At 40.7% G+C, this 24,750-nt stretch overlaps 1 protein-coding gene and 1 long non-coding RNA gene across 8 annotated transcripts in view; one reads left to right on the forward strand and one right to left on the reverse strand.

Moving 5' to 3' along the window:
• LOC147015292 (uncharacterized) overlaps window positions 1-13,464 on the forward strand; it is a 38,853-nt gene extending 25,389 nt beyond the window's left edge. Inside the window, exons 2-3 of the long non-coding RNA XR_015050278.1 lie at window positions 12,358-12,549; window positions 12,919-13,464. This is a non-coding gene — a long non-coding RNA (uncharacterized LOC147015292). The remainder of the gene's footprint in view (window positions 1-12,357; window positions 12,550-12,918) is intronic.
• LOC147015291 (uncharacterized) overlaps window positions 1-24,750 on the reverse strand; it is a 299,609-nt gene that overhangs the window by 68,487 nt on the left and 206,372 nt on the right. For all 7 annotated transcript variants that reach the window (XM_085849901.1, XM_085849898.1, XM_085849899.1 and 4 more), the window contains 5 exons: window positions 22,321-22,409; window positions 20,238-20,302; window positions 18,216-18,273; window positions 11,260-11,330; window positions 11,054-11,160 (listed from right to left, as the gene is read on the reverse strand). In XM_085849901.1, the coding sequence (XP_085706027.1) occupies window positions 11,054-11,160; window positions 11,260-11,330; window positions 18,216-18,273; window positions 20,238-20,302; window positions 22,321-22,409 (390 nt within the window). The remainder of the gene's footprint in view (window positions 1-11,053; window positions 11,161-11,259; window positions 11,331-18,215; window positions 18,274-20,237; window positions 20,303-22,320; window positions 22,410-24,750) is intronic.

A 24,750-nucleotide genomic window follows, 5' to 3' on the forward strand; every position in this document is an offset into this window, starting at 1 on the left:
TGGAAGAAGTCTTTTCTTTCAAGCTTCTGGGTCTCACTATCTGCCATGACCTTTCCTGGGAAAGTCACATTTCCAACCTCGCCTCAAAAGCCAGTCGCCGACTGGGAATCCTCCGTCGTGCAAAGTCCTTCCTCGGCCCTCTTGAGCTCCTGACCACTTACAAAGCTTTTGTCCGCAGCCTGATGGAGTACTGCTCTCCCCTCTGGGCTGGTGCTCCTGCCTCCCACCTTTCTCGGCTTCACGCTGTCGAAACCAGGGCATTTAAGATCATCGGCATCTCCCGCAATGAAGCTGAGTCTTTGGGCCTCTCACTCAATCACCGCAGGTTGGTCGGTGGTCTTTCTGTCTTCTACAAACTCCTCTCCAGCCTTGCCCCCCTGCTCTCTCTTCAATTTGTCCCCACCACATTTCCACAGGGTGCTCAAGGTCCGCCAACAACCCCCTTCTGGTAAAACTACCAAAATCACGAATCACTGCTCATCTTCACTCTTTCATTCCTCTTTTTTCCCGCCTTTGGAATAAACTTCCTCACTCTATTCTTTCCCATTCTTCCCTCCAGGCTTTCAAAACAGCTGTTCACCACCACCTCTTGTCTTCCCCCATCCAAATCCTCGATCTTTTCTACCCCCGATAATCCACCCAAGCCCACTTCCTTCAATTCCCCTGCTTTCCTTCCTGAAAGTCCCTGAAATGTCCATCTTCTCTTCGCCATGTTCCCCGTCCCATCCCCATCCCTCTCCCTTCCACAGTTCACCTAATGTGTCTGTTCCCCACTGCTTTGTCCCTTCCACTCCCGCCCCTCTTGTCTCATGTCCCCTTGCTGTGAGTTGTGTGTTAGCTCTCATACGAGCCTCGACAAGGTATACAAAAAAAAAAAAAAGAATTAACGTTGAAACAGGATGTGATTAATGGGCATTTATTCTTCATGGACTGACGGATGGCTTCATGGCTTCACCGCCTCAACGTGATTTTCGTTTTTATACAGTGGCTAAAGAAAGTCTACACCCCTTTTCAAATTTTTCACCTTTTGTTGCTTTATAGCCTCAAATTATATTTCATTAAATCAGACTATTTCACCTTTATTTACACTTCATAACCCACAACTTCCCAGTGAAAAACAAATTCTACAAATTTCAGAAAATTCATTAAAATTACAAAACGAGAATATCTTGGTTGGATGTGTCCACCCCCCTAAAAACAGCAATTATAAATTAGTTCAGGTGTAACCAATCACCTTCAAAATCACACACCAAGTTAATTGGCAACCACCTGTGTTAAATTGTCGTGATTCTGATTATTTCAGAATAAAACCAGCTGTTCCTGTAGGTTTCCTCTACTGGGGAGTGCATTTCACAGCAAACACTCAACCATGAACACCAAGGAGCTTTCAAAAGACCTCCCGGATAAAGTTGTGGAAAGGAACAGATCAGGAGATGGGTATAAAATATTTCAAAGGCCTTGAATATCCCTTGGAACAGAGTCAAGACAATCATTATGAAGTGGAAGGTGTATGGTACCAACAAGACCCTGCTTAGATCAGGCCGTGCCTCCAAACTAGATGACCAAGCAAGGAGACTGATCAGAGAGGCTTCCAAGATGCCAATGGCAACTTTGAAAGAGCTACAGGCTTTTGTGATAAAATCTGGTCACTGTGTGCATGTGACAACAACATCCCAAACACTCCACAAGTATGGCCTGTGCGGAAGGGTGGCAAGAAGGAAGCCATTACTCAAAAAAGCCCACCTTGATCCCGTTTGAGGAATGCAAAAAAAACCACTCCTGCGGTTTTGGTGAATGCAAAACCCTAACCCTAACAAACCCTAACCCTAACCTAACCCTAACCCTAACAAAAAAACCAACCAATGCAAAAAAAAACCTAACAGCTTGGTTCTGAAGCCATGTGGCAAAACGTTTTGTGGTCTGACGAAACCAAGATGGAACTTTTTGGCCTTATTGCAAAACATTACGTTTGGCGCAAACACAACACAGCACATCACCCAAAGAACACCATCCCTACTGTGAAGGATAGTGGTGGCAGCATCATGTTGTGGGGATGTTTCTCATCAGCAGGGACTGGGGCACTTGTCATTATAGAAGGGAAAATTGATGGAGCAAAATACAAAAAAATTCGACAAGAAAACCTGCTGTCCTCTGCAAGAAAGCTGAAATTGGGACAGAAGTTCATCTTTCAGGATGACGACCCAAAGAACACAGCCCAAGCTTCACAGGAGTGGCCTAGGAACAAAAAGATAAATGTCCTTGAGTGGCCCAGTGAGAGCCCTGACCGAAATCCAATCAAAAATCTGTGGCATGACTTGAAGATTGCCATCCATCAACACTCCCCATGCAACTTGACTGAGCTTGAACAGTTTTGTACAGAACAATGGGCAAATATTGCCCAATCAAGGTGTGCAAAGTTGGTCGAGACCTATCCCAATAGACTCACACCTGTAGTTGTCAAAGGTGCTTCTACCAAGTATTACCTCAGGAGGGTTGACACTTATCCAACCAAGATATTGTAGTTTTGTATTTTAATGAATTTTCTGAAATTTGTAGAATTTCTTTTTCACTTGGAAGTTGTGGGTTACGAAGTGTAAATAAAGGTGAAAATAGTCTGATTTAATGAAATTTAATTTGAGGCTATAAGGCAACAAAAGGTGAAAAATTTGAAAAGGGGGAATAGACTTTCTGAAGGCACTGTGTATATATATATATATATATATATATATATATATATATATATATATATATATATATATATATATATATATATATATATATATATATATATATATATATATATAATCTTCTTTCGGCTGCTCCCGTTAGGGGTCACCACAGTGGATCATCCGTTATGATCCGCATAATGATTTGGCACAGGTTTTACGCCGGATGCCCTTCCTGACGCAACCCTGGTCGCCTCTTATGACACAGGGATATATATATATATATATATATATATATATATATATATATATATATATATATATATATATATATATATATATATCACACAATGAGAAAATCTATTGTTGTGGCCAAGGCCGTCAAAAGGTCCTTTTCCACTGTGCAGGATAATTGGGTGCACCAAGTGTTTACTTTATTATCAGGATGGAAGTTTTACCAGAACAGCTTCTTTGTTTCTTGATTTACAAAAAAAGGAAAAATACTCAACAAACTCATGAAATATTCAGAAGAAAATTGCCACAAGCAGTAAACAGTTCCCTGAATTTTGTGCATCATAAATTTTGGTAGAGTAGAACCTAGGATCTCATTGAATCTTAAGCAACACATCTAACCTGATGTGATACAAGTTGTACAAAACTAACCTTTAAGACTTGATTCATAAAACCATTCTGTTTCCCTGAACTACTGGCAAATGCCCCCCTTTAAAAGTATAAACCTCCTGAAGCGACACCCTTAATCCACCAGTCCTGGAGGTGCTATAAACTGCTGGATAAAGCCTCCATCATGCATGTACGTCTGTACAAGTACATGTAGTTTGTGTTACAGCGAGCGTCTTTGACAAAAATCAGATGAGGAGACCGTTTATATATTACATGTGAATGAACAAGGCAAACTGAGAGAAGGAAAGGAAGGAAATAACAACAGGAAATTGGGAAGGAAGAAAAATTAAGGAAATTGAATGAAAGCATTTGGGAGGGGGTGGGTGTATAAGTACATGTCCCCCGTCTCCGACCTAGTCGGAGGGGCAGGGGACAAGAAAAAACAACGTGAAGGGCACTCGGTAGAGCACATACCTCCGCCACACAATGCCTGATCCACGAGAACATATGTAGCCCAATACATTTTTGAAATATCATGCTCTATATCGTTTTTGGCCCGATCTCTCAATGGTGAAAATTCACTTTGAAAATTAAATAATTCTGGGATCCAGATCCAGATTCAGATCTTCACCATAATCGAAAGAATTTGTCCTTGCCAAACACCCAACATGTCCACCAAGTTTCATCCAAATCCGTCCACAACTTTTTGAGATATTGTGCTATATATCAGTTTTTGACCCTATCTCTCAATGGTGAAGAATCATTTAAAAATTCTCGTAGTCGGATCCGGATCCGGATCTTCACCAAAATCTAATCAGTTCGTCCTAATCACACACCCAACCTGTCAACAAAATTTCGTCCTGATCTGGCAACAACTTTTTGAGATATCCTGTATGCAAACAAACAGACAGACAGACAAACACACAGACAGAGAGGGGTGAAAACATAACCTCCTTCACATTCGGTGGCAGAGGTAATGACAGTGCAGTTAGTTCGACTTCTAAAGGCCTAACATGTTGTACGCAGCCTTTCAGCAACTTTTTCGCAACATGAATTGAGCAACTTTTGGTCAAAGGTTAACTGGTAGTCGAGTTAATAATCTTATCTATAGTTCCAAACTTAAGTGTTAGCAATCAATTGTTGGTTGTGCAACTTACCGTTTATACTTTGCAGCTTTTTACATGATTCCATCACTCATGTGATAGCATAACTATCATGTGCAGCCTGCAGCTACTGGTTGCATCATTTGTGCGTTGATGCAGTGCTCTCTATTACTAGTACACTGGTACTCATTTCACCAACCTTGGAAGGATGACAGGCTGAGTCAACCCTGCCTCATGTTAGTTCAACAGACAAACAGGGGCTGAAACTCAAGACTTGAGCTCTTTAGCCACCACCTTAACCATTAAGCAAACACCATGCTTATGTGATAGTATGCAGTGAGCTGATTGATGGAGACCATAATAACTTTGAAAGGTTGTAAGAAAAGTTGCAGAAAATATGCTCTATTTTTCACAACTTGTCTGCAACTTCTAAAACGTATGCAACTTCCAGTATATTATAATAATGAGTTCACTTACAAGAAGAAACTTCGACACAGGAGGAGGCCATGAAACCTATCAAAGTCTGCAGTATTATTACCTTCCTATAGTTGTTTGTTTATGCTCTATCCTTGTTAAATGCTGAGCAGAGCAAGAAAGCAGCATGCATCATTTTTTAAGTCTTTGTTCGGACTCAGCGAGGGTACAAACTACCGACCTCCCAGACTCAGAGCGGACGCTCCAACCATTACCCCACCGAGGGTGAACATTTCCAAATTTTTGTTACAAGGATATAGAATGACTTTGGCATAGTAGGACGCAATTTGGCTCATCATGGTACCTGTGCTCTACCAACACCACATTAATTCAATCTATCAATTGATCGACTTCACTTTGTTATGGGGAGGGGATGGAGGAGTGGGCAGGAGAAGAGTGGGGCCAGCACAGGACATCACCAGGGCAGTTTGATTTCTCTTTGTGTTTCTATACACATACTGAATATATAATTAGCACATCCCCCGTGCAGCGGAAAGTGTGTGTGTGTGTGTGTGTGCGCGTGTGCATGTGTGTGTGTGTGTGCGTGTGCGCATGTGCATGTGCGCGTGTGCGTGCGCGTGTCTGGGCCATAACTTTTTTTTACCATTTGAGCTTTTTGTCATCAAATTTTCAACAAATCTTTCTTGTGAGAAAATGAAGAAGACAAATTAATCATTTTATTAACATAATTTTCATTGTTATTGTTATTATTATTCATCTTATTGTTCATCTTCGACCCTTTTTTTTGCCGTTTTTTTTGCTCGAATATTTTTTAACATTTTTTTTCTCAGCAACCACTTGTCCGATTGACACAAAATTTTCAGGGTCGGAGCGACCAACAATGGGGAATGTTTTAACTATAATTGTGACATCATAGGTCATGTGATATGGCAGCCATCTTGGATTAAATGCAAAAAATTAAAGCATTATATATCTGAAACCCCTGATCGAAAAAAATTGAAACTTGGCACATCTCATTCTACTCCCAATGGGGGAATAAAGGATTGTAAGGATGACGTCATCAATTAAATGATACGCCAGCCATAAACGTTATAATAGAAAATGTACAATGTTTTTTTTAACTGTCGTTCTCGTCAAGTTTAGTTTGAGTACAAAGCGGATGTGGACAGGCTTTGCATTTTCAGATGCTTTCTAGTTTTAATTTTTTTCCTCGAATGCACAAACATCGACCAAGCACATTCAATATTTGGTGAAAACCTCTCAGACATCACAATCACTACAAATGTATACAATCACCAATCCATACCTCAGCCATATACCAGTCCTGCCAATGTGCATGTGCTCCCTTTATCTTCAATGCCTCTAGGTACCTATTTAATTCCAGTTTAAACCTATCTGCTGCTACTATCTTTCCAGGGAGACTATTCCATGTATCAACCACTCTCTGAGTGAATTACCTCCTTTGACCCCTGCCTTACTGCCATCCTAACTCTCCTCTTCTTGACTCTCAGGCTATAGCTCCTGGCCCTGTCAGTGTCTATTCTGCTGAAAATCTCTTCTGCACTTATTTTGGCTATACCCTTCATTATCTTAAGCATCGCTCTCAGATCCCCCTATAATATATAATCGCCTTCCTTTACAATGTACTGTCTCCTTCAGCAGATCCTCATATCTTCGTTGAGCTCGCCCCACAATCAAGCTCCTCTATGCTGAACCTCTTTACGACAGCGATGTCCTCCACCAGATGTGCTCACCTAATTGGTACACCATGTTCTAGGTGATGTCTCACTAAATTCCTGTGCAGAGTTAACACTACTTTTTTATTTATAATTTATCCACCTCCATATACTACCTAAAACGCTATTAGCTTTAGCTATTGCTGCCTGGCACTGTACTGTCTGCTTACCCCGCATAGCTATTACCATGCCAAGTTCTGTATCCTGTGTCAGATGCTTCCAGAATGCTCATGTAATTCCTTTCTTTTTTTACCCAACTCCACCACCTTCCATTTGTTGATGTTAAAATGCATCTGCCAATCTTTGGCTCAATCTATCAAGGCATATAGACTTTCCTGAATCGGATCACCTCTCTCGCTGCAACTACCTTACCCCCAAGCTTTATGTCATCTGCAAATTTATAAAGATGACTCTTAACCCCACTGTCCAAATCATTGATCAATTGTAATTTATAAATAATAACGTTCCTAGTAGCGATCCCTTTAGTACCCCATTACTTACATCCTCCCAGCCAGACATCCACTGTGTGCAACTCTGATTCCTATCACAAAGCTAGTTTCCAATCCAGTTGATTACTCAACAAGACATCTGCAAGCTCTAACTTTAGCCAACAGCCTTCTACTCATAAGTGGTGCCTTGTAAAAAGGTTTGTGAAAGTCTAAATAAACCACATTAACTGCACCTCCCTCATCCACCCAATCAGAAACGGCTTTAAAGAATTCCAATGCGTTTGTTAATCATGGCTGCCCTTTAGTAAATCCATGCTGCACAACAAAAAGTTGCATAGTCTATACAGGCCTTAAAAATTGCTGAAATGAAAAGTCAGCATCGGAGTGCACATTATATTCATCACTGTGAGATTAAAGGTAGAGAATCTCAAGCAAAAAAAATTATATTTCTTGTAGCCCTCAGTATGTCATAGCCACGACCATCACGGTAACCCTTCGTTTCAATTTTGATTTACTCAGTTCTGTTATCTACTATATAAAACACAATGTGTATTTGTGTGTGTGTTTGGGTGATGTCTGTCCCCCATCAAAAGGATGATTTAAGAATGGTTTTAAAGGCCAATCTTTTAACACGATTATGCTCACTACGTTCGAGTTTTTCAGGATAAAAACTCGAAAAACATTTACCATTAAAGGGTAATTACATCTCTTCTTTTGGAAATGTAGATGGTGACATGCAACCAGGCCTCAATGGTGGTGTAGAGAAGCATTTTTTTTAAATAACAAAAAATACAAGGCGCAGGGAGGTGAAATTCACTGCATGTGATGAGTAACATGCACAGAGTAAAATGAGTGTTCATTTACATACGTGCGATGTCCACTAAATAAAGAAGATATTAGCACACCTGACACTAGGCCGAGGCTTCATGCTTTGGCATGCTCACAAGACTGTACCCTCAAAATGAAAGGTCCCAGAAGATAAAGAAACAAGGACAAATGTGTCCAAGAGCAGCGTCCTAAAGGTTTTGTCGGCTAAAAAAAACAAAAAACAACAACTACCAATATTTCGTCACGTGCCTTGATTAAGCCAATAGTGAGACCCGCCATAGTGTATTTATGTATTTACGAAATATAGTGTATTTACAAAATAAATAATGTATTTACGAATTTACAACACATCAAATGGAATAATCTTTAAATAGTAACGTGAACTTTTCGAAACTTTAAAGCAAATGTCCAAATATATTTAAAAGTTCATGATAGACGCTCTCAAAAGGCACCCTCAATGCGACGATGTGTACAGGTGCTTAGTATTTAAGGAGATCCGGATCGGGTTATTAAAGAGCCGAGTCCTAATATAAAGGTTTTGTCTTCACAAGAAGAAGAACAACAACAACAACAACAACAACACCGAGCGTTCTTAGAGCAGCGTTCGCTACGCGAGACGCTGCTAAAAATAGGGTAACATTTACACATGTCGTGTTTTAAAATAAAGCTTTTTCTTCCTACAAAACATGGGCGTAGCCAGGCTGGTCGCTCATTTCCTGAAATATGATCTGGCCTGAGCCCTCTGGCCATCTGAGCTCTCTGGGGAGTAAACTATCAAAGCTACCCGGCAGTGCTCTGAATACTCTTATCTCCACACCTAAATAGGACAATACCCCCCTCCCCCCCTCCATGTTCATTTAATGTGGTTGAAATGAACATTAACATTTTAAAATTTTGAGCATTGAAATTAGCCAAGAATAGGTTTCTGGGCATCAAAAATGCATTGGCTTCTGGGGGCCTTGAGCGGCCCCAGACCCCTCGCCGTAATGGCTTCGCAACGTTGGCGCTCGCAACGCTGTGCTACGCGCACCTTCACGTCAACCAAGTTCACCTCTTTTCGCCTCATCGCTTTTGGACCTCTGACTACGCCCTTGAAAAACATCATATCTTCCAGTCTCTGAATATTTCAAATAAAATAATTCCAACCCATCATTTTTGACGGGCTTTTATACGAGTTGGATAATAAAACCAAAGTCGCACTTGTGTTCTGTATCCCAATACCTTTACAGTTGTCTAATTTTAAAACTCCCTACTATTGAATAAATATTTAAACCTTCAATCAAATCACACTCCCTCCAGACTTGCCCCGTTATTCCCTGAAATGTTAGTGCAACGCATCGGTTCAAAAATGACACAGATGGGAAAATCCCCTTTATTTCCCCTCCATACTACTTTCACCCACTGGGGGGGACACACCTGAATTTGTTTCTTGAAACAGATTCTGCAATTTCTTTGTGAAAACAAACTGGAATTTTAATCAAACCTCTCCCGATTTAGCGTTCATGGAGAGGCATTTAGTCTAAATAAGGGGACCCCAAGCTCAGCTGTTTCTTTTTCTCCTGTGGCTAATAAGAGTGATTGGTTTAAAAGTTTGCTTTAATTTTCATTTGTCAATAAATCATATTCAATTCAACTATTAAGCATTTTGCACGGCAGGCAGGATGGCCTAGGGGTACGCTCTCTTGCCTCTGAGCTATCGAGCCTGGGTTCGATTTTCAGCCCAGCTAAAAACTATCATCTTGGCATCCCTGGGATGCACATTAAACTAGGTGTTCCTTCTGCTGGCAATAGTTGGTGGCCATTAAAGATACCAAGGTGTCCTTCATGAAAAGTAGGTGAGCTATCGCCGACACACTGATCAAACTCCAAATTACTGCTCTTCCCTATGGAGGGCAGAGCCATACACCCCACAGATGATGCAACCAGCAGCCAAGTGCTGCTTATAAAAAGAAAGAAGGGTCTTTCAGGACAAACTGCAAATGTGTTTTGAAGTTGCGCTGAGAACATCCTGTACAAGGGGCCATCAATGTACCGTGTTTTTTGGTGTATAAATTGATACTTTTTTCGGGCCTCGACTTGTCTTCGGAATCGACTTATTTACTCGTATGTTTCAAGACATTGAATTGAATAAATGAAAAATTTTGCAAAGTGTGATATTTTCTGAAATAAATTGTATAATTATAAATTTAAAACACACTACAGCAAGTTCCCACTTAACGTCGTGGATGTGATCCTAGAAATTGCAATGTTAATCAGACAAGATATCCCCATTGGGCATAGACGTAGTGTTAATGGGAGGATGCGTTTCCAGAGCACATTTTTGGTCACCCTAACATGACTTTAACCTCACTCAACGACATAATGGAGACAAATATTGAACAAGTCAATAAAAAACACATATTAAATACACAAATGCACAAATAAATGAACAGTTACAGAGATACTAACCTAAATGTATGGCCGAGATTGCTTGTCAAGACGGGAAGGTAGCTTGCTTTAAATACTGCACCTCGAAATGATAACAACCACGCTGAAAAACTATTTACATTCCTAATTAATCCAAAAGGTCGTCCCACAAAGTAATTCAAATTATATGCAGTGATACCTTGTGAGTGTCAGGGAAGAATGACACCTCAATTGTTCTGACTGACAAGTTATGCTAACCACCGTAGTTGATTTTGCTTCATCTTATACTCAAATAGAGTTATTTATGAATGAAGGAAAGAAAAGTGGGAATATTAGGCAATTCGACTTGTACTCCACATCAATTTATCGGTCAATAAATATGGGATGTGCACAAAAATGACAAAGTTTGCTTGCCCTACCAACCGCATCCTATTGTCCCTTTTCCTGAATTGCTCATGCGCCCTCCTTCCCACCCCTCATCTGACAACCAACCCCTCTGAATGCTCTTTCTTTTTTTCTATCCTTTCTCTCAAACTCCTTTATCTCCTTGCCTTCTCTCTCCAAATTCACAATTATTTCCTCTCAACGTACCCACACTCCCTTGGCTACCCCATCTGTAGCATGTCCCAGATCTCTTTTCAGATGAGGCCAAACAACCAGCACTATTCTCTTCATCACCACAAAAAACATTATTTTCTCACGCACATGTGCATGTCAATAAAGCAGTACGGGAATCACAAATCCTTTTATTCTCGACCGCTTTCGAGCAGCAGAGGATGAATGTCGTGCATGTAGGTTTTGGCCCTTGCTTTTTGTGGTTGTCTCTGATGTTGATGTCTGCTCCACGGTCCATCAGATAGTTGCAGATATCTGGATGGCACATACGGGCGGCTAATGCAAGAGGAGAGGAACCATCCTGTGGGACAGACATGAACAAGCTGAGCAAAGGTCAACCACGTGATTCCTTTCCCCTTGGAGGAATTGTACAGATCAATAGTTGGGTAAAAGTGCTTACATTGTCTTTTCCATTCACAGGAGATTTATGGTTAGAAAGCATCTGCACAGTTGTCAGATCTCCCTGAATGGCTGCAGGAAGGAAATAAAAAAAAATGTCAACAGAGGAAATAAATTGGTTAAACAGAAGAATCATGAAGGGTAATCTTCGCTTTAAAGGTCAAAACTAAAACTTTTCTTGAAGACAGTCAGTTTCAGCATAAATTGAAGCCAAACACCTTAGATACCCAGTTATCTTTGATGAACCATATCTAACCCATGTAGAATGTGGGAACTAAATGAGGCCTTTCACACAAGCACTGTGTTTGCATTTCAGTGACTCACTTCCATTAGACGGGACACTTTTAACCTGCCTTTGTTATGGTGAAATCTATGTCAAATAGTCTTTAAACTTAATTTTCAGGATTTATACGAAAGATTGGCAACTTCAAAATTGTCAACCATGATTGTTGTGTTCCTGGATGCAAATTGGACTCAAGAAAATATAGGAAATCCGAGAAATATCTGTGGATGCGAGAGGTCAAGTTCCTACCATTTCCAGTTAATATAAGTAAGCAGCAGCAGACACAGACACACACATACACACACACACACACACACACACACACACACACACACACACACACACACACACACACACACACACACACACACACACACACACACACGCTTCTCCTTTTAGCAAGAGATGCAAAAATCTCATATAATTCCTCAGAACCCAGAACCAAACAACCAATTCAGGTATGTTTATAACTACCCTGACAGTTCCCACTCCCTCTCCCCAACATGATTAATCATAAAATCATTTTAAAATTTCAAATTACCTTGTGCATTCACAAGCTCCAGCTATGACCTTCCCATTGCTGTTAAGTAGCACCCAAACAAGACACAGTGTCTCCCTCAGGGATGTCTGCCTTGTACATCACTCTCACGGAAATATAGCTGGCACAAGCTTTGTGTATTTTCACGTCGTGAAGATGGCCTTTGTCGAAGAGTTGGTAACCATTACTTTATTGGTAATGACTGACAGCATCACATTATTATCTTTCAAATTGCAGATGTCCATTGAATAATTATGCAAGCTTGCCATTCCCACCAGGTTCAAAGTCCAATCACTGGCAACTTCCGCCGAGAGTTTGGGGAGAACGTGTGCGTCCACAGTTCTGCCTTGCACCGGCCCACATTGTCAGGAGTCTGCAGTGTGGGCAGCTGTAAGATTTCAGCCATGCCAGCAAGCTGAGAAAGTTCCCCAACTCTTTCATTGTGCAGAGACACCCCACTTTTATCTCAGGTACTTTTTCAAGTATTTTCGACTTCTTTTTTATGCTTTGTGAGCCGTTTTAGGTAACAATCCTCATCTGACATGCACGATGTACATTAGTATGTTTCTGATGGCCACTATTGCTAAGGGTTTCTGCACATGTGTGCACAGCCTTGTTGGGCAGATTGCATCATTTTGAAAGTCTCTATTCAGCAGAACGGTTCATGATTCATCCCCAGCAAGCCGCAATGTAGCTCATGCGCTGAACGGTTGATGCCATGTGACGTCACCATTGATAAACAAACTGAATCACATGCATTGTGCATGGTATTTACATGCATCACCACATCATTCATCATTGTGTTTTGTTTTTTTTTACATTTTATCATGTCTGATCAGGATTCCAACCGTGAAGGATTATTATCAGAGATCCAGCTGACTTTTGACATACATGCATGCCTCTGCTCCTACTGATTGCATGACGAGAAGATTCACTTCATATGCATCCTCTGTGAAGTGGTCAGAACAAAGTTTGCTTCACTGGAAAATTGAAAGACATATAGGCAGGCACCTTTCACTCCATCAGAAGACAGCAATCACCAAGGTAGCACATAACCAACCCAAGAGGAGGGGCCATTTCCGAAAAATCGGAAATAAAGCAGTTGTGTGTATATTCATGGCAGCACTCTTATCAATATACCTTCAAAAGATATGTATGTGCTTCTGGAGAAATGCAAATTCTCTTATTTTGAACTCAAAGGACGTTATTTTATTTCCATGAACAAAGATTTCTGATGCAGAATATTCAATTGCCGAAGGCATTTGGCTTTTTGCAGGAATCGATGCAAACGATAAGTTAGTAAATCATATTATACTGCAGAGCACAGCATCAGTGACTGCTTATAAGTGGTGACATCACAGACGGGTCACGCCCACCAAATGACATGCAGATGAGTTTGGGCCAGCAGTGGTGGCACAAGTAGATGATGAAAATAAACTCTACCTTGGCCTGCAGGGCAATAAGATCTGCGCATACCATGTAAATTAACAACACACCATCATTTCATCCATATGCATTTCGAAAGCTTGAGACTTGACCTTTAAAACCCAAGCATGTTTCTTGAGTGACAAAACCAACATACCACACATGGAGAGTGATAGAGTATTACGGTGCTTATTTCAAGCAAAAATAAACTGCATTGTACATTTCCAAAAATAGTTTCAACTCCAGATGTAAAACTGGTTTCTCAAAACAGGCAGCACTTGGTAATTCTCCAAGGTAACAGGCCAAGTCCTTCCTTGGTGTCCCATGACCGTTATTGCTGAAATGTATTTATATTCAGTGTAGAATAAATGCTACTCCTCTGTCATGACGGGGTATTTGGACTCCTCTTTGCATTCCTGTATGTCGTGGAGTCCAAAGCCATAACATCAATGGCATCGCACGATGCCAAGGAAGAAAGTCGACTACTTTATCCAACATACTTGAGTTGCAACCAACATCCAACATTGAACATTCCTACTTGAGTAAGGCTGCTGGCTTTGGAATCTTATATTACACACTCTAGCCTAACGTAATTTACTTAACCACTTACTCCAGTTCAAGTTGTTTTGGAAAACTTTGAAATCACATCTAAACTCATATTACACACACATATATATATATATATATATATATATATATATATATATATATATATATATATATATATATATATATATATCCTGGAAGAGCTTTACAAATTGAAAAAGAATATCTGATACAAATCAAATTTTATTAATGACTAACCACATTAGTCTGTTCCATCCCTTCTGCCAGCATTAGTTGGTGGACATTAGAGTTCCCACAGTGTCCTTCACGAAGAGTAAGTGGGCTGTCGCTGTCACCATGGCCAATTTCCAAATTCTTGCCCGAGCTACTGAGTCAAGCTTCAGGCCTGGCCAGTCAGTTTGTGAATGACATGGGCCAACAATATCCCCTAGCCAACCTCACAAGAACGTGGGAATAATTGTGGTCATTAAAAAAGAACAAGAAGAAGACTTAATGTGGAATTAAAAATAAAATTTCTAATGAAGGATATGATCAATACATACACATACATAAAAGATGCCCACAAAGGTTTTATTTTTTTCAATATATTGTCTGAATATGTCACTCGGTCTCAAATAGATTTGTATTGGACACCAAGTTGCTATTGTGTTCAGAATCATTACATGGCAATCAGAGAATGGGTAGCTCATACAATAATTGGATGAAATAGCCATTTATTGGCCATCAATTGGAAAATGAGAGGAGCATGAAAGACATTAGTGGACACTATCTACAATCGAGTAAGGGATAATGGTGACGATATAGAAGCCATGCGAAAACCTCTGCATCAACAAGCAAACATGCAATGACCTTGGCATACCGTGTTCTTTACTTTTCCAAGCAAGACAAAAATGATCACACGGGCATCCTGTTAAACTTATAATCCGTCTGTAATAAAATATTGATAACATCATACATGGCACGAACATTTCATACTTGGGTGTTTCTTCGAATAATTAATATATCAATGACATTTCATCCCAGTTTACATAAAATCTGTTTTTCTCAAGTACGGTATTGTCATTGATATTTCTGTGTGGTAATGAACCCAATTGGGAACTTCCTTGGTAGCTTTGTCTTTTATTTTTTTCCTACCTGAAGTTAGTGCTTTCAGACACTATAAAATGAATAACATACTAGTAAATAGGCTTCACAACCATCCTTGACCATGTTGTGGAATGTTGGCCTCACGTTTAAATTTATTTTCTTCACAACCGCTTGAGCAATTAACACAAAACTTTCAACATTGGAGCGCCCAACTGTGAAGAATTTTTAAACAAAGTTACATAATGATTGCATGGACGATGCAGCCGGCATTCCAAAAAGTCTGTTTTCTGGAGGCATGGGTTGCAGGGTGTTTCATGTATCGGGAATAAACGGCCTCGATCTCGCTTCGCTCGGCCTTGGCCGAATCATTGGACAATGCATTATTTCAATGCCATTTATTTGCCAATGAAAAATAATTAAAGAACAATTTCAATGGAACTCATTTTACTTTATTAACAACTTTGTTCTCAAGTGCTGTCTGTTGTACTTTTGCTTTTGAAAACGTCAGTGCCAAACACTCCGTAAAATCATCAGGCACCGGAAACCAGGAAGGGCGGAAAAAATATTGTTTGAGTGTGCATGGATGAAGACGGCTTTGTTTGGGTAAGTTTTTCTTGCTATGAGAGCATCAAGAGTTTTACGATGAGACAAGCATCCCACTAATCGATACGGTTTCCCACGAGTGTTGTTTTCCCTTGCCAATGGCACAACAAGTGCAGTGCTGAAGTAGATAAGACGAGTAAAAGCACAGCTTGTACAAAAGAGCAAAACCGAAATGTCCATCTATGTATTGCAGATGCAAAAGAAGTGTGGGTGATAGAATGAGCACCAAAAAAAAACATAACGAGAAAAACAAAGGAAAGTGCGGGGTGGGGTTGAGAAATGAAATTAAGTTTTTTGTGTGCATTTTTCAGGTTATGGTTATTTATTTTTAACAAAACCTTCTTCACTGACTGTACCATTCTCAAATATCTTGAGGCTCGGCTTCAGAAAATCTTCACAGATCAGAAAGTCTTCAGGAGTAGGTATGTAATTCAAGTTTGAATTTTGAAGAATATATAGAATTCGGATCGATGGAAGTAAGATCTTGAACAAACCCCAATAAAGTGAGGAAGAGGGAAATGGCAAGGTTTGAGGATTTTAAAAGGAATGTTTACAAGCAAGTTTCATCTTGAAATAATGAGAAATGATATCCACAATGCATCGTGGTCTCTTTTTTTTTCTTTCTCTTGCCCAACAAACATGGCTGACCTTGTTAAGTACAGAATATTCCATGAAGAAAAGAAGAACATTAAAAGGCATAAGTACCTTTACATGAATGACGATAACAAAAAGAGAGAATTGACAAACTGTCATGGTATGCAAGGTTTACAGGACATCTCAGAGGTGGTGCACTCACTTTTGAGTTGCCCTGTCTGGTTTCGATTTCCAGCCTGACTATAAACTGTCACCCTGGTGTTTCACAAGAAAACTATTGCATCAGTTAGTGCAGTCCATTAGATGGGATGTCGATCTGGGGATATCAAATATTTCATGGTCTCTTTTGCAAAATATAGGTAAGTTATCGTCGGAACCCTGAAACAAATTCAAAAATTCCTGCCTAACTGACAGGAGGTACTGCATCACTGGTTCGTCATGCTCCCAGGAATGATGCGACTAATAGCCAAGTGCTGCACATGAATGAATGAACATGATGTATGAGATTTAAAGATGAAGTTAGAGCATGGTGAGGCAAGGTAACCAAAGTGGTCCTTTTAATATTATTTGTTATATTATATTAAATAATATTATTTGTTATATTATATTAAATAATATTTAATATATATCGATACAGATCAACTCGCACCTTAAACCTTGATAATCAACCTTACAACCCTCTTTCACAAATATCTCCCAAATCCTGATCTGTAAGACTTAATCTCATGAAGTACTTTATGCCCCAATGCATTATTGTCTCAATTTATTTGTGACAACGAAAAAGATTTCAAAATGTTAAGGGCAAGTGATGAAAACATTTTAAAATGACATCATCGGCAAAAACAAGCAAGGTATAAATTATAAGGTATGAGGAATGAGTACGATCTTGGGACAAATGGATAGGCAAGCATGAGAAATTGAAATTGATCAAATTGATTAAAATATATTATCAGTCCAAAAAGAATGGAAAATTACAGTCAAACAAAGCTTCGAATAAAACACAATCAAAGAATAAAATATTGTACAATTAATTTCCAAATATATGCAATTAAATTAATAAATGATGACAAAAACAATAACAATAGAACAACAAAAACACACTATCAAAGTCTCAAACTGTCAAAATCAGATAGAGACAACAATTCAACAACTACAGTATCTATAAAAAGACATGAATGTAATATATAAAAAGAACATTGCTTCCTCTGAAGCAACAAGATATAGGATAGCGGTTCTATGCTTACGGACTACGCTTTATAACACACATTATGCTTACGCATCGCTGCTGGACTATGCTTTCAAAGCTCCATTAGCAAAGCAGGGGAAGTCGAGATCAACGTGAGCCAAATTCCCACCACAACGTAAATGATTCGTTTCGAACTGGGTCACCAAGAGATTTCAAAATCCCCCCCAGTGAGGAGAGTAAAAACACTGATTCATCCGAAGTAGTGGAATGTGCACAATCGGTTCATTGACGTGTCTCGTCTGGCCATTGCAGCTGCTATGACCAGGGTGCTTGGGGGATAATGAAGGAGGAGGGGAGGGCTACAGGCTTCTAAAATCCGACACAGTTGCCTTTCGGTCAGATACCTTTCAATAATAAACCCCCTCCTTCATGCTCCGATCAAAAATTAAAGAAACAAGATCACTGGGTATAAACAAACATGGGAACATACTTCATCACTTTCACTCGTTGACAATTATTTCTGCCCCTTAAACATTGTGATCCAACACAAACAATAGAATGTCAAGATCGAAAGTGCTGAAAACGCGTCATTGAGATTATGTTATGCAGAGATTATCTTTTGGCAAATATCACTCAGCGAAGCGAAACTCGGCGCGATGCAAGCGGTTTGCTTACCGGCATAATGCAATGCTGTTCGGCCAGCCTGGTCGACTATTCCCACGGGGCAATTGTACTGGAACAAAAAGAAGAGAACCTACTCCCACAGCACTCTGATATTCTCACCACTTAAATGTACCACATCCCACGCACTTTGCATTGCACACCAGCTCTACGGCGTGTGAAAAACAGCCAACCGTATAACTATCAAATAATCATGTACAAGTCAACGCATTGCTTACAAATTGCGACATTAAAAGGCGTACATCAGGTGACATTTTCAAATGCAATGTGATATTCTGCCTTCAATAAGGTGATTGAAAATAATATAAACTTGTATTCCAACCAACATTTTGAGAAAAGAGGAATGGAATAAGAAGGCCTTATATACGTGGTCAGGTAGTTTTGTACTTGTCTCAGGAGGGCTTCGACAGGAACGGGGTAAACACTGCGGATTCGCCCCAATCATGATGAAATGCGGCAAAACTGCAAAAAGTGTTTCAAAACAAGTCCAACACTCCCAGACAGCAAAATGGAAGACGGCCTAGTGTTCTCGCATTGTCAGGTTTGTACATCACACCGATGTGCTGTTGTAATGTCCATGTGCTGCATTCATATAAGTAAGCAGAAATTTAATTACCGATCAGTTATTACAGTGATTGCAAGCGTTTTGTCATGACTATCAGGTCGCACAGCATGTTACATCATTCCCAAAAGACTAGCCATGCCATGGGATGCTCCTTCTTCGGCTTAGACTTTCACTCTTCTCATCAGATGAGTGCCTCCTCTCGTTGTGCTGTTGTATACAAGCTTAGAAATAAAACACAAACTTTAGAAACACGAGCACACATACGTACATGCTAGAATAGAAAAGACTGAATGTTACTTTGAGCATCCAACCCAATCACTTCCTGTTTGAACAACTACACAAGCAAACAATATCTACGAGCATTATGGGATGTTACAAAGAGAAACTGAGCTGTCCAAAGATCATGTTGAGCTCGATACTTTGGCCGTTTTAAAAGTAGGGTTTCCCCTTCTTATTGTGCAGTATAAATACACTGCTGTGACAACAAATTAATTTGGTCCTTTCATTTGTCATGGCTTGAAACCTTCAACAAAATGTCGGTCTTGTAACGCAAAAAACGTTTCATGATATTCAAACATTTAATCCTCAAAGAAAGTTTTGACTTTTTCCCCTTTAGTAACGTTTCACTGCACTTCCCAACCCCACTCTCCTCCCTTTAATAAACCTTAATATTTCCCCTTTAATAAACTCAGACGGTTTCCCCCTGAAATAAAGTTTGACTTTTCAACCTGTTTAATAAATTTGCCTCCACTCCCACCGCCTCCCCCACACCCCAAAACCTGACACGGTAGCCGAGAGCTAGAGGTACGCACACTTTGCCTACAAGCCGTCCAGCCTGGGTTCAAATGTCGGCCCGGCTATAAACTGTCATGCTGTCTCGCAGGCAGGGTGAGGCATCAATGTGTGTGCCGTCCCTTGGATGGATGTTAAACTGGGCGTCCCGTCTGCCAGAATTAGTTGATGGACGTTAAAGATCCCACAGTGTCCTTCATGAAGAGTGGGTGAGCCATCACCGGAACCCTGATCAAATCCCAAATTCCTGCCCTGACTATCACTGGGAAAGGAACGGCAAACCACCCAGTGTAATCATTGCCTTGAGGCTGCTTTGGCAGCATTGCATCAGCCTTTAGACGGAGCATCAGACGTTGTTAGTTTTCTGTCCCTTTAATAAAGGCTGATTTGCAAACACACACCCACGCTTACATAATGGAGAGGAATGAAAACTGATGATCAGGTAATCAACAACACCACTGTCCTCATAAATTTTCAAAAACTCATAAATATTGAGTAGCAAACAGCTTCCTATCAATGTTGTTGCAAGGAGACTGAGCACAAAACAGGAACCAAACTACATGAATTATATATGAAATTGCTGCAAATTGTATATCCACACAGGATTCCACTTTGATGCTTCCACTCTATCCTTCCAATGAAGTGCACAAGAAAAGTACCTGCAGAAGTTGTTGCACACACCGCGAGTGTCCGTTCTTGGCAGCCATATGCAAGGCTGTGCGGCCTTAGGGAGAGAAGACAGCGAATGGGAAGTCCACTTTTGGCCATGACCACAAAGGAGTTTATAAAAATTTAGATTTTTGAAAATTAAGATAAAAATCAAGGCTTGAGATGACAAAGCATTGAATAACAATGAGTGAAAGAGCCGGTGACGTGACAATCAGATAATTAAATCAATTAAGTTACAAATGACTGCCATGCAAGTAGGACTCCAATTCAGAATGAGGCCAATGAAGCATGTGCCAGTAATTGGTTCCCATCAAAATCAAAACCTAAATGCCTTATTTGCTGCGTGCGGGAGCCTGCATTTAGCCAGGTATTAATCAGCAAATGTGTCCAAATTGAACCATAATTGCACCTGAGAAAACACCACAAACATTTAATCATGATTCCATCACAATAGGAGGCATATACACATTTCATATGAAATTGGAATGGCACTCCGCTCGGTGGAGCACATACCTCCACCAGGCTGAACAGTTTATGTTTTGTATCCAACTGATAGGCCAAATCTACATCCGTACCTGAACCAAAATCAAATTGGTTTCTCTTGTCATCTACCCAAATCATCCGAGTTTTGTCATAATCCATCCACAACTTTTTGAAATTTCGTGCTATATATCATTTTGGCCCTATCTCCCAATAAAGAAAAATCGCTTGAAAAATAATTTTTAAAATGATCGTATCCGGATGCAGATCCAGATCTTCACCAAAATCGAATCGATTCATCCTTGTCACACACCCAACCTGTCCACCAAGTTTCATCCGAATCCATAACTTTTTTAGATGTCGTGGTATATACTGTTTTTGGCCTGGTCATGCATTGGGGAAGAATCACTTAAAAAATTATTGGACCTGGATCTTCACCAAAATCGAAACAATTCATCCTTGTCACACATCCAACCTGTCCACCAAGTTTCATCGAAATCAGTTCATAACTTTTTGAGATATCCTGATGACAAACAAACAGACAGACAGGCAAACGGACAGGGTTGAAAACATAACCTCTGACCACCTTCTGTGGTGGAGGTAGAAAAGGTGAAATATTTGACACCAGCAGCCTCATTGCCTCCAAACCCCACCCGACATTCTGACCCCCTCCTTATAAGTCCCGTACACATCTCTTCCTTCCCTCGCTGCAAATCCTATATCCTGCAATCTCCTTTCCCTTGTCTCCCGAATCCTGAACACATTATGATGCCTCCTCTCTCTTATTTTATCTCCTCGCAATTTAACACAACCCACTTCCAACCTCAGTTGTAAAAATTGTAATGTACTCAAAGAATGGTTCAAATTCGACGTGGAATTGTTGTTTTTAAAAGGCAGAGCAATAAATGTAAATTAATTCATTTTTTATCGTGATTGTGACCAATAACCATCAACACGCGTTTCCTGCTCATGCCCTAATACGCGTGTTGGACATCAATACTGGCGGCATGGTGAGACAATGAAGAGGATCGAATAGCAAATAATTGTGAAATTTCTGCTCAACAAAAACATGGAGCATATTGAAATTTAACCCCGACTGGTTGTACGTTGTGGTGATGATTGCATGCGAAGGACATCCGTGTTTGAGTGTTGAATCTGGCGTGAAAGTGTACAGATTGAAACACGTGCTGCGAGATGGACCAATTGAAATCAACTAGGTCTATATCCATCAAGCAATGGATAATGAGGACTTGTAAAGATTAGAGTCTGTCTCGCATTGGCGGGAAAACAAGGACGTTAAATTTAACTCAACCGGATGTTGACAGAGGTATTCGAGCGTGCAAAGCCAGACAAAATGTTGAAGAGTAAAACAAGTATTGTTCTTGCACTATACATACATACAAGCTTATTTATGGAGAAAATTAATCCAAATCAAATTTGAAGCACTCATAAATATTCCGACTTACAAAGCAGAAGAAAACAGGTCCAAAATACAGTTAGGATTATTATATAGTAAACAGAACTCTATCGTAGAGAATTAATAAAACATGATTGTGCATACACTTTCATTTTTCTTTCTGTTTTTTATTTTACCAGAAGCGTCCGTGATAGAAGTATCGATGCTGTGTTCCAAGATGACAGAGAGACACCCCTCATGGCCTTTGGCAGCTGCCACGTGGAATCTACATGGAGAGAAAAGGCACGGATGACTCGATCAACAACCGAGTGGAGCAAACACATATTATGATCTCTGGTTGTTGGTACGGTGCTACAGCTTTTGGATAGGGCAGCAACGTAGTACAGGGTGGTTGTTAACTGCACCAAGATGTATTCTCGCGATTCAAGTGTTTGTTTGGCACTGTTGTCCTCATGAACCCTGAATCACCCCTATTTTCACATCAGCAGAAAGGACTTGGCAGAAATCTATTGAAAGTACTGATCTCAAGCTACCACAACAAGAGGTTGCAGTATGTCTGGCTTGCAATTTATTTAATATTTATTTTTGCTCAGGGCTTTGACCGGTAAACTTAAAGCTCAAAGTAAGACTGTGGACCACACTTGGTATTGCGCTTGCAGACAAGGAGTCACTCATGAGCGTGAGGCTCGAGATCTCCTGAGCCTTCTGTACTTCATGGTGTTTGCACAGCGTCACCAGGTGCGGAGAAAGTACCGTGTCCGCAAGTGTGTACTCAATGTCTTCATTCACTGAAGCCTCCTTTTCCCTTCTTATGCTTGCTTATGGCTTGGCGTCAACCTTTGTGAGATTTGCAACCTTTTAATTCCTGGAAGATTAAAAACCGACTAGTAGGGTCATTTACAGCATTTCCATGACCGTGGAGAGCATAGGTTCGTTTCTCAGTGGATTTGTCTTCTATGAGGGGTAAATAAAAAATTTAGCCCCCATGCCCCTCGCAAAAATGCGGGCTTACTCCGTGAGAGCCCCAAATCCAAGATGGCCACTGTCGGCCATGTTGGAAATTATCTTTCTAATGGTTTGGCCTACAATGCTACACAGTATATGTATTCTGGGACTTTTTGGGTCAAGGATTCCATATTTGATGTTGTTTTGATGATTTGACCGACTTTTGACCGTCAAATCCAAGATGGCTGCTGATTTTCAGCTGGGAAAGGTCAATTTTTCAAAGTTGTCCTTGAGCCTTCATAATAGGCTCTAATGAAAGCTCTTTTCATGCTGAGTTGAGGTATGGACAGTAGAACTACAAGTAAATGCACAGAGATCATCTCAATGGTAAAAAGGTAAACATTTGTGGTTGATGAGGAATGAAGCATTGCTCTCCAATGGATTGATGTAACTGCGAGGGCAAGGATAAGTAATGACATCCCACAGTAATGTGGGATGTAATTTCTTATCCATGCCCTGGAAACCTCATTCTGGTACTCATGTTCACATATTTTAACTTTATTTTGTCTATATTTTTTCAGGCCTACGTGTGTGCTGCTCTATACTTCGATGGCATAAACTGAAGATCAAGGTTGAATGAATGCAGCATGAAAGACATTTGAAATAGATAGTGTAGAGTAGAAGTATAGACTGGTGGTGGTATATAGATCACTTATAATAGTGCTTGTTTGTTACCTAAAGCAAAATGCCTTACGACTGTGTACTCCAATGTGGCAAGCCATGTAAATCCTCTGATACTATCGGCCAAGGTAAATGGGACCAGGTCAGGTCAGGTATGGGAGCATGTGCCAGAACAGCACGTCGCTGCGTCCACTTTCCGCCGGTACTCCAGGGGCCTCCGTCTGGCCATCCCCCAGGCAGATGCCAGGCCCATCCCCATCTCCTTGAGATGATGGTCAACCTGTTGCAACCATGAGGCACGTGGTCGACCCACTGGCCTCCTCCACTCATGAGACTCCCTCGCTGAGAGAATCTGGTTAGCAGGATCAGAGTCAGGAAAACGAGCCACATGTCCATATAGCCACAACTGACGCTCACGGACTATGCAGGTAACAAATCTCATCCGAGTCTCTCTCAGCAACCGCTCGTTGGACACAAAATCCGACCAGCGATAGCCAAGGATTCTCCAAAGAGACCTGGTACCGAAGGAATTAAGTCTCCGTCTCAGATCCTTGGTCAGAGTCCAAGTCTCGCACCCATAGAGCAAGACTGGAAGTACCAAGGACCTGAAGACTCGGACTTTCGTCCTCCCGCACAGGTACCGGCAGCGCCACACCCCATGATCCAGTGAATCCATGACTCCCCAGGCCCGACCCAGACGTCTATTGACCTCTGACTCGCAGCCAGCAGAGACATGAATATCACTGCCAAGGTAAGTGAATCTCTCCACGACCTCAACATCCTCACCACAAACAGACACAGACAGGACAGCAGCATCCAAGATGTCACCGAAAGCCTGGATCTTAGTTTTGACCCAAGAAACCCGTAATCCCAACGGCTCCAACTCCTCATTCAGCACCTCGAGGGCCCCCAAGAGGATGTCTAAAGTCTCCGCAAAGATGACTGCATCATCTGCAAAGTCAAGGTCCGAGATATTGACA

Source organism: Eptatretus burgeri, chromosome 12 (assembly GCF_056783735.1).
Source record: "Eptatretus burgeri isolate ZD-2024b chromosome 12, Ebu_testis_v1, whole genome shotgun sequence".
NCBI classification, from domain to species: domain Eukaryota; kingdom Metazoa; phylum Chordata; class Myxini; order Myxiniformes; family Myxinidae; genus Eptatretus; species Eptatretus burgeri.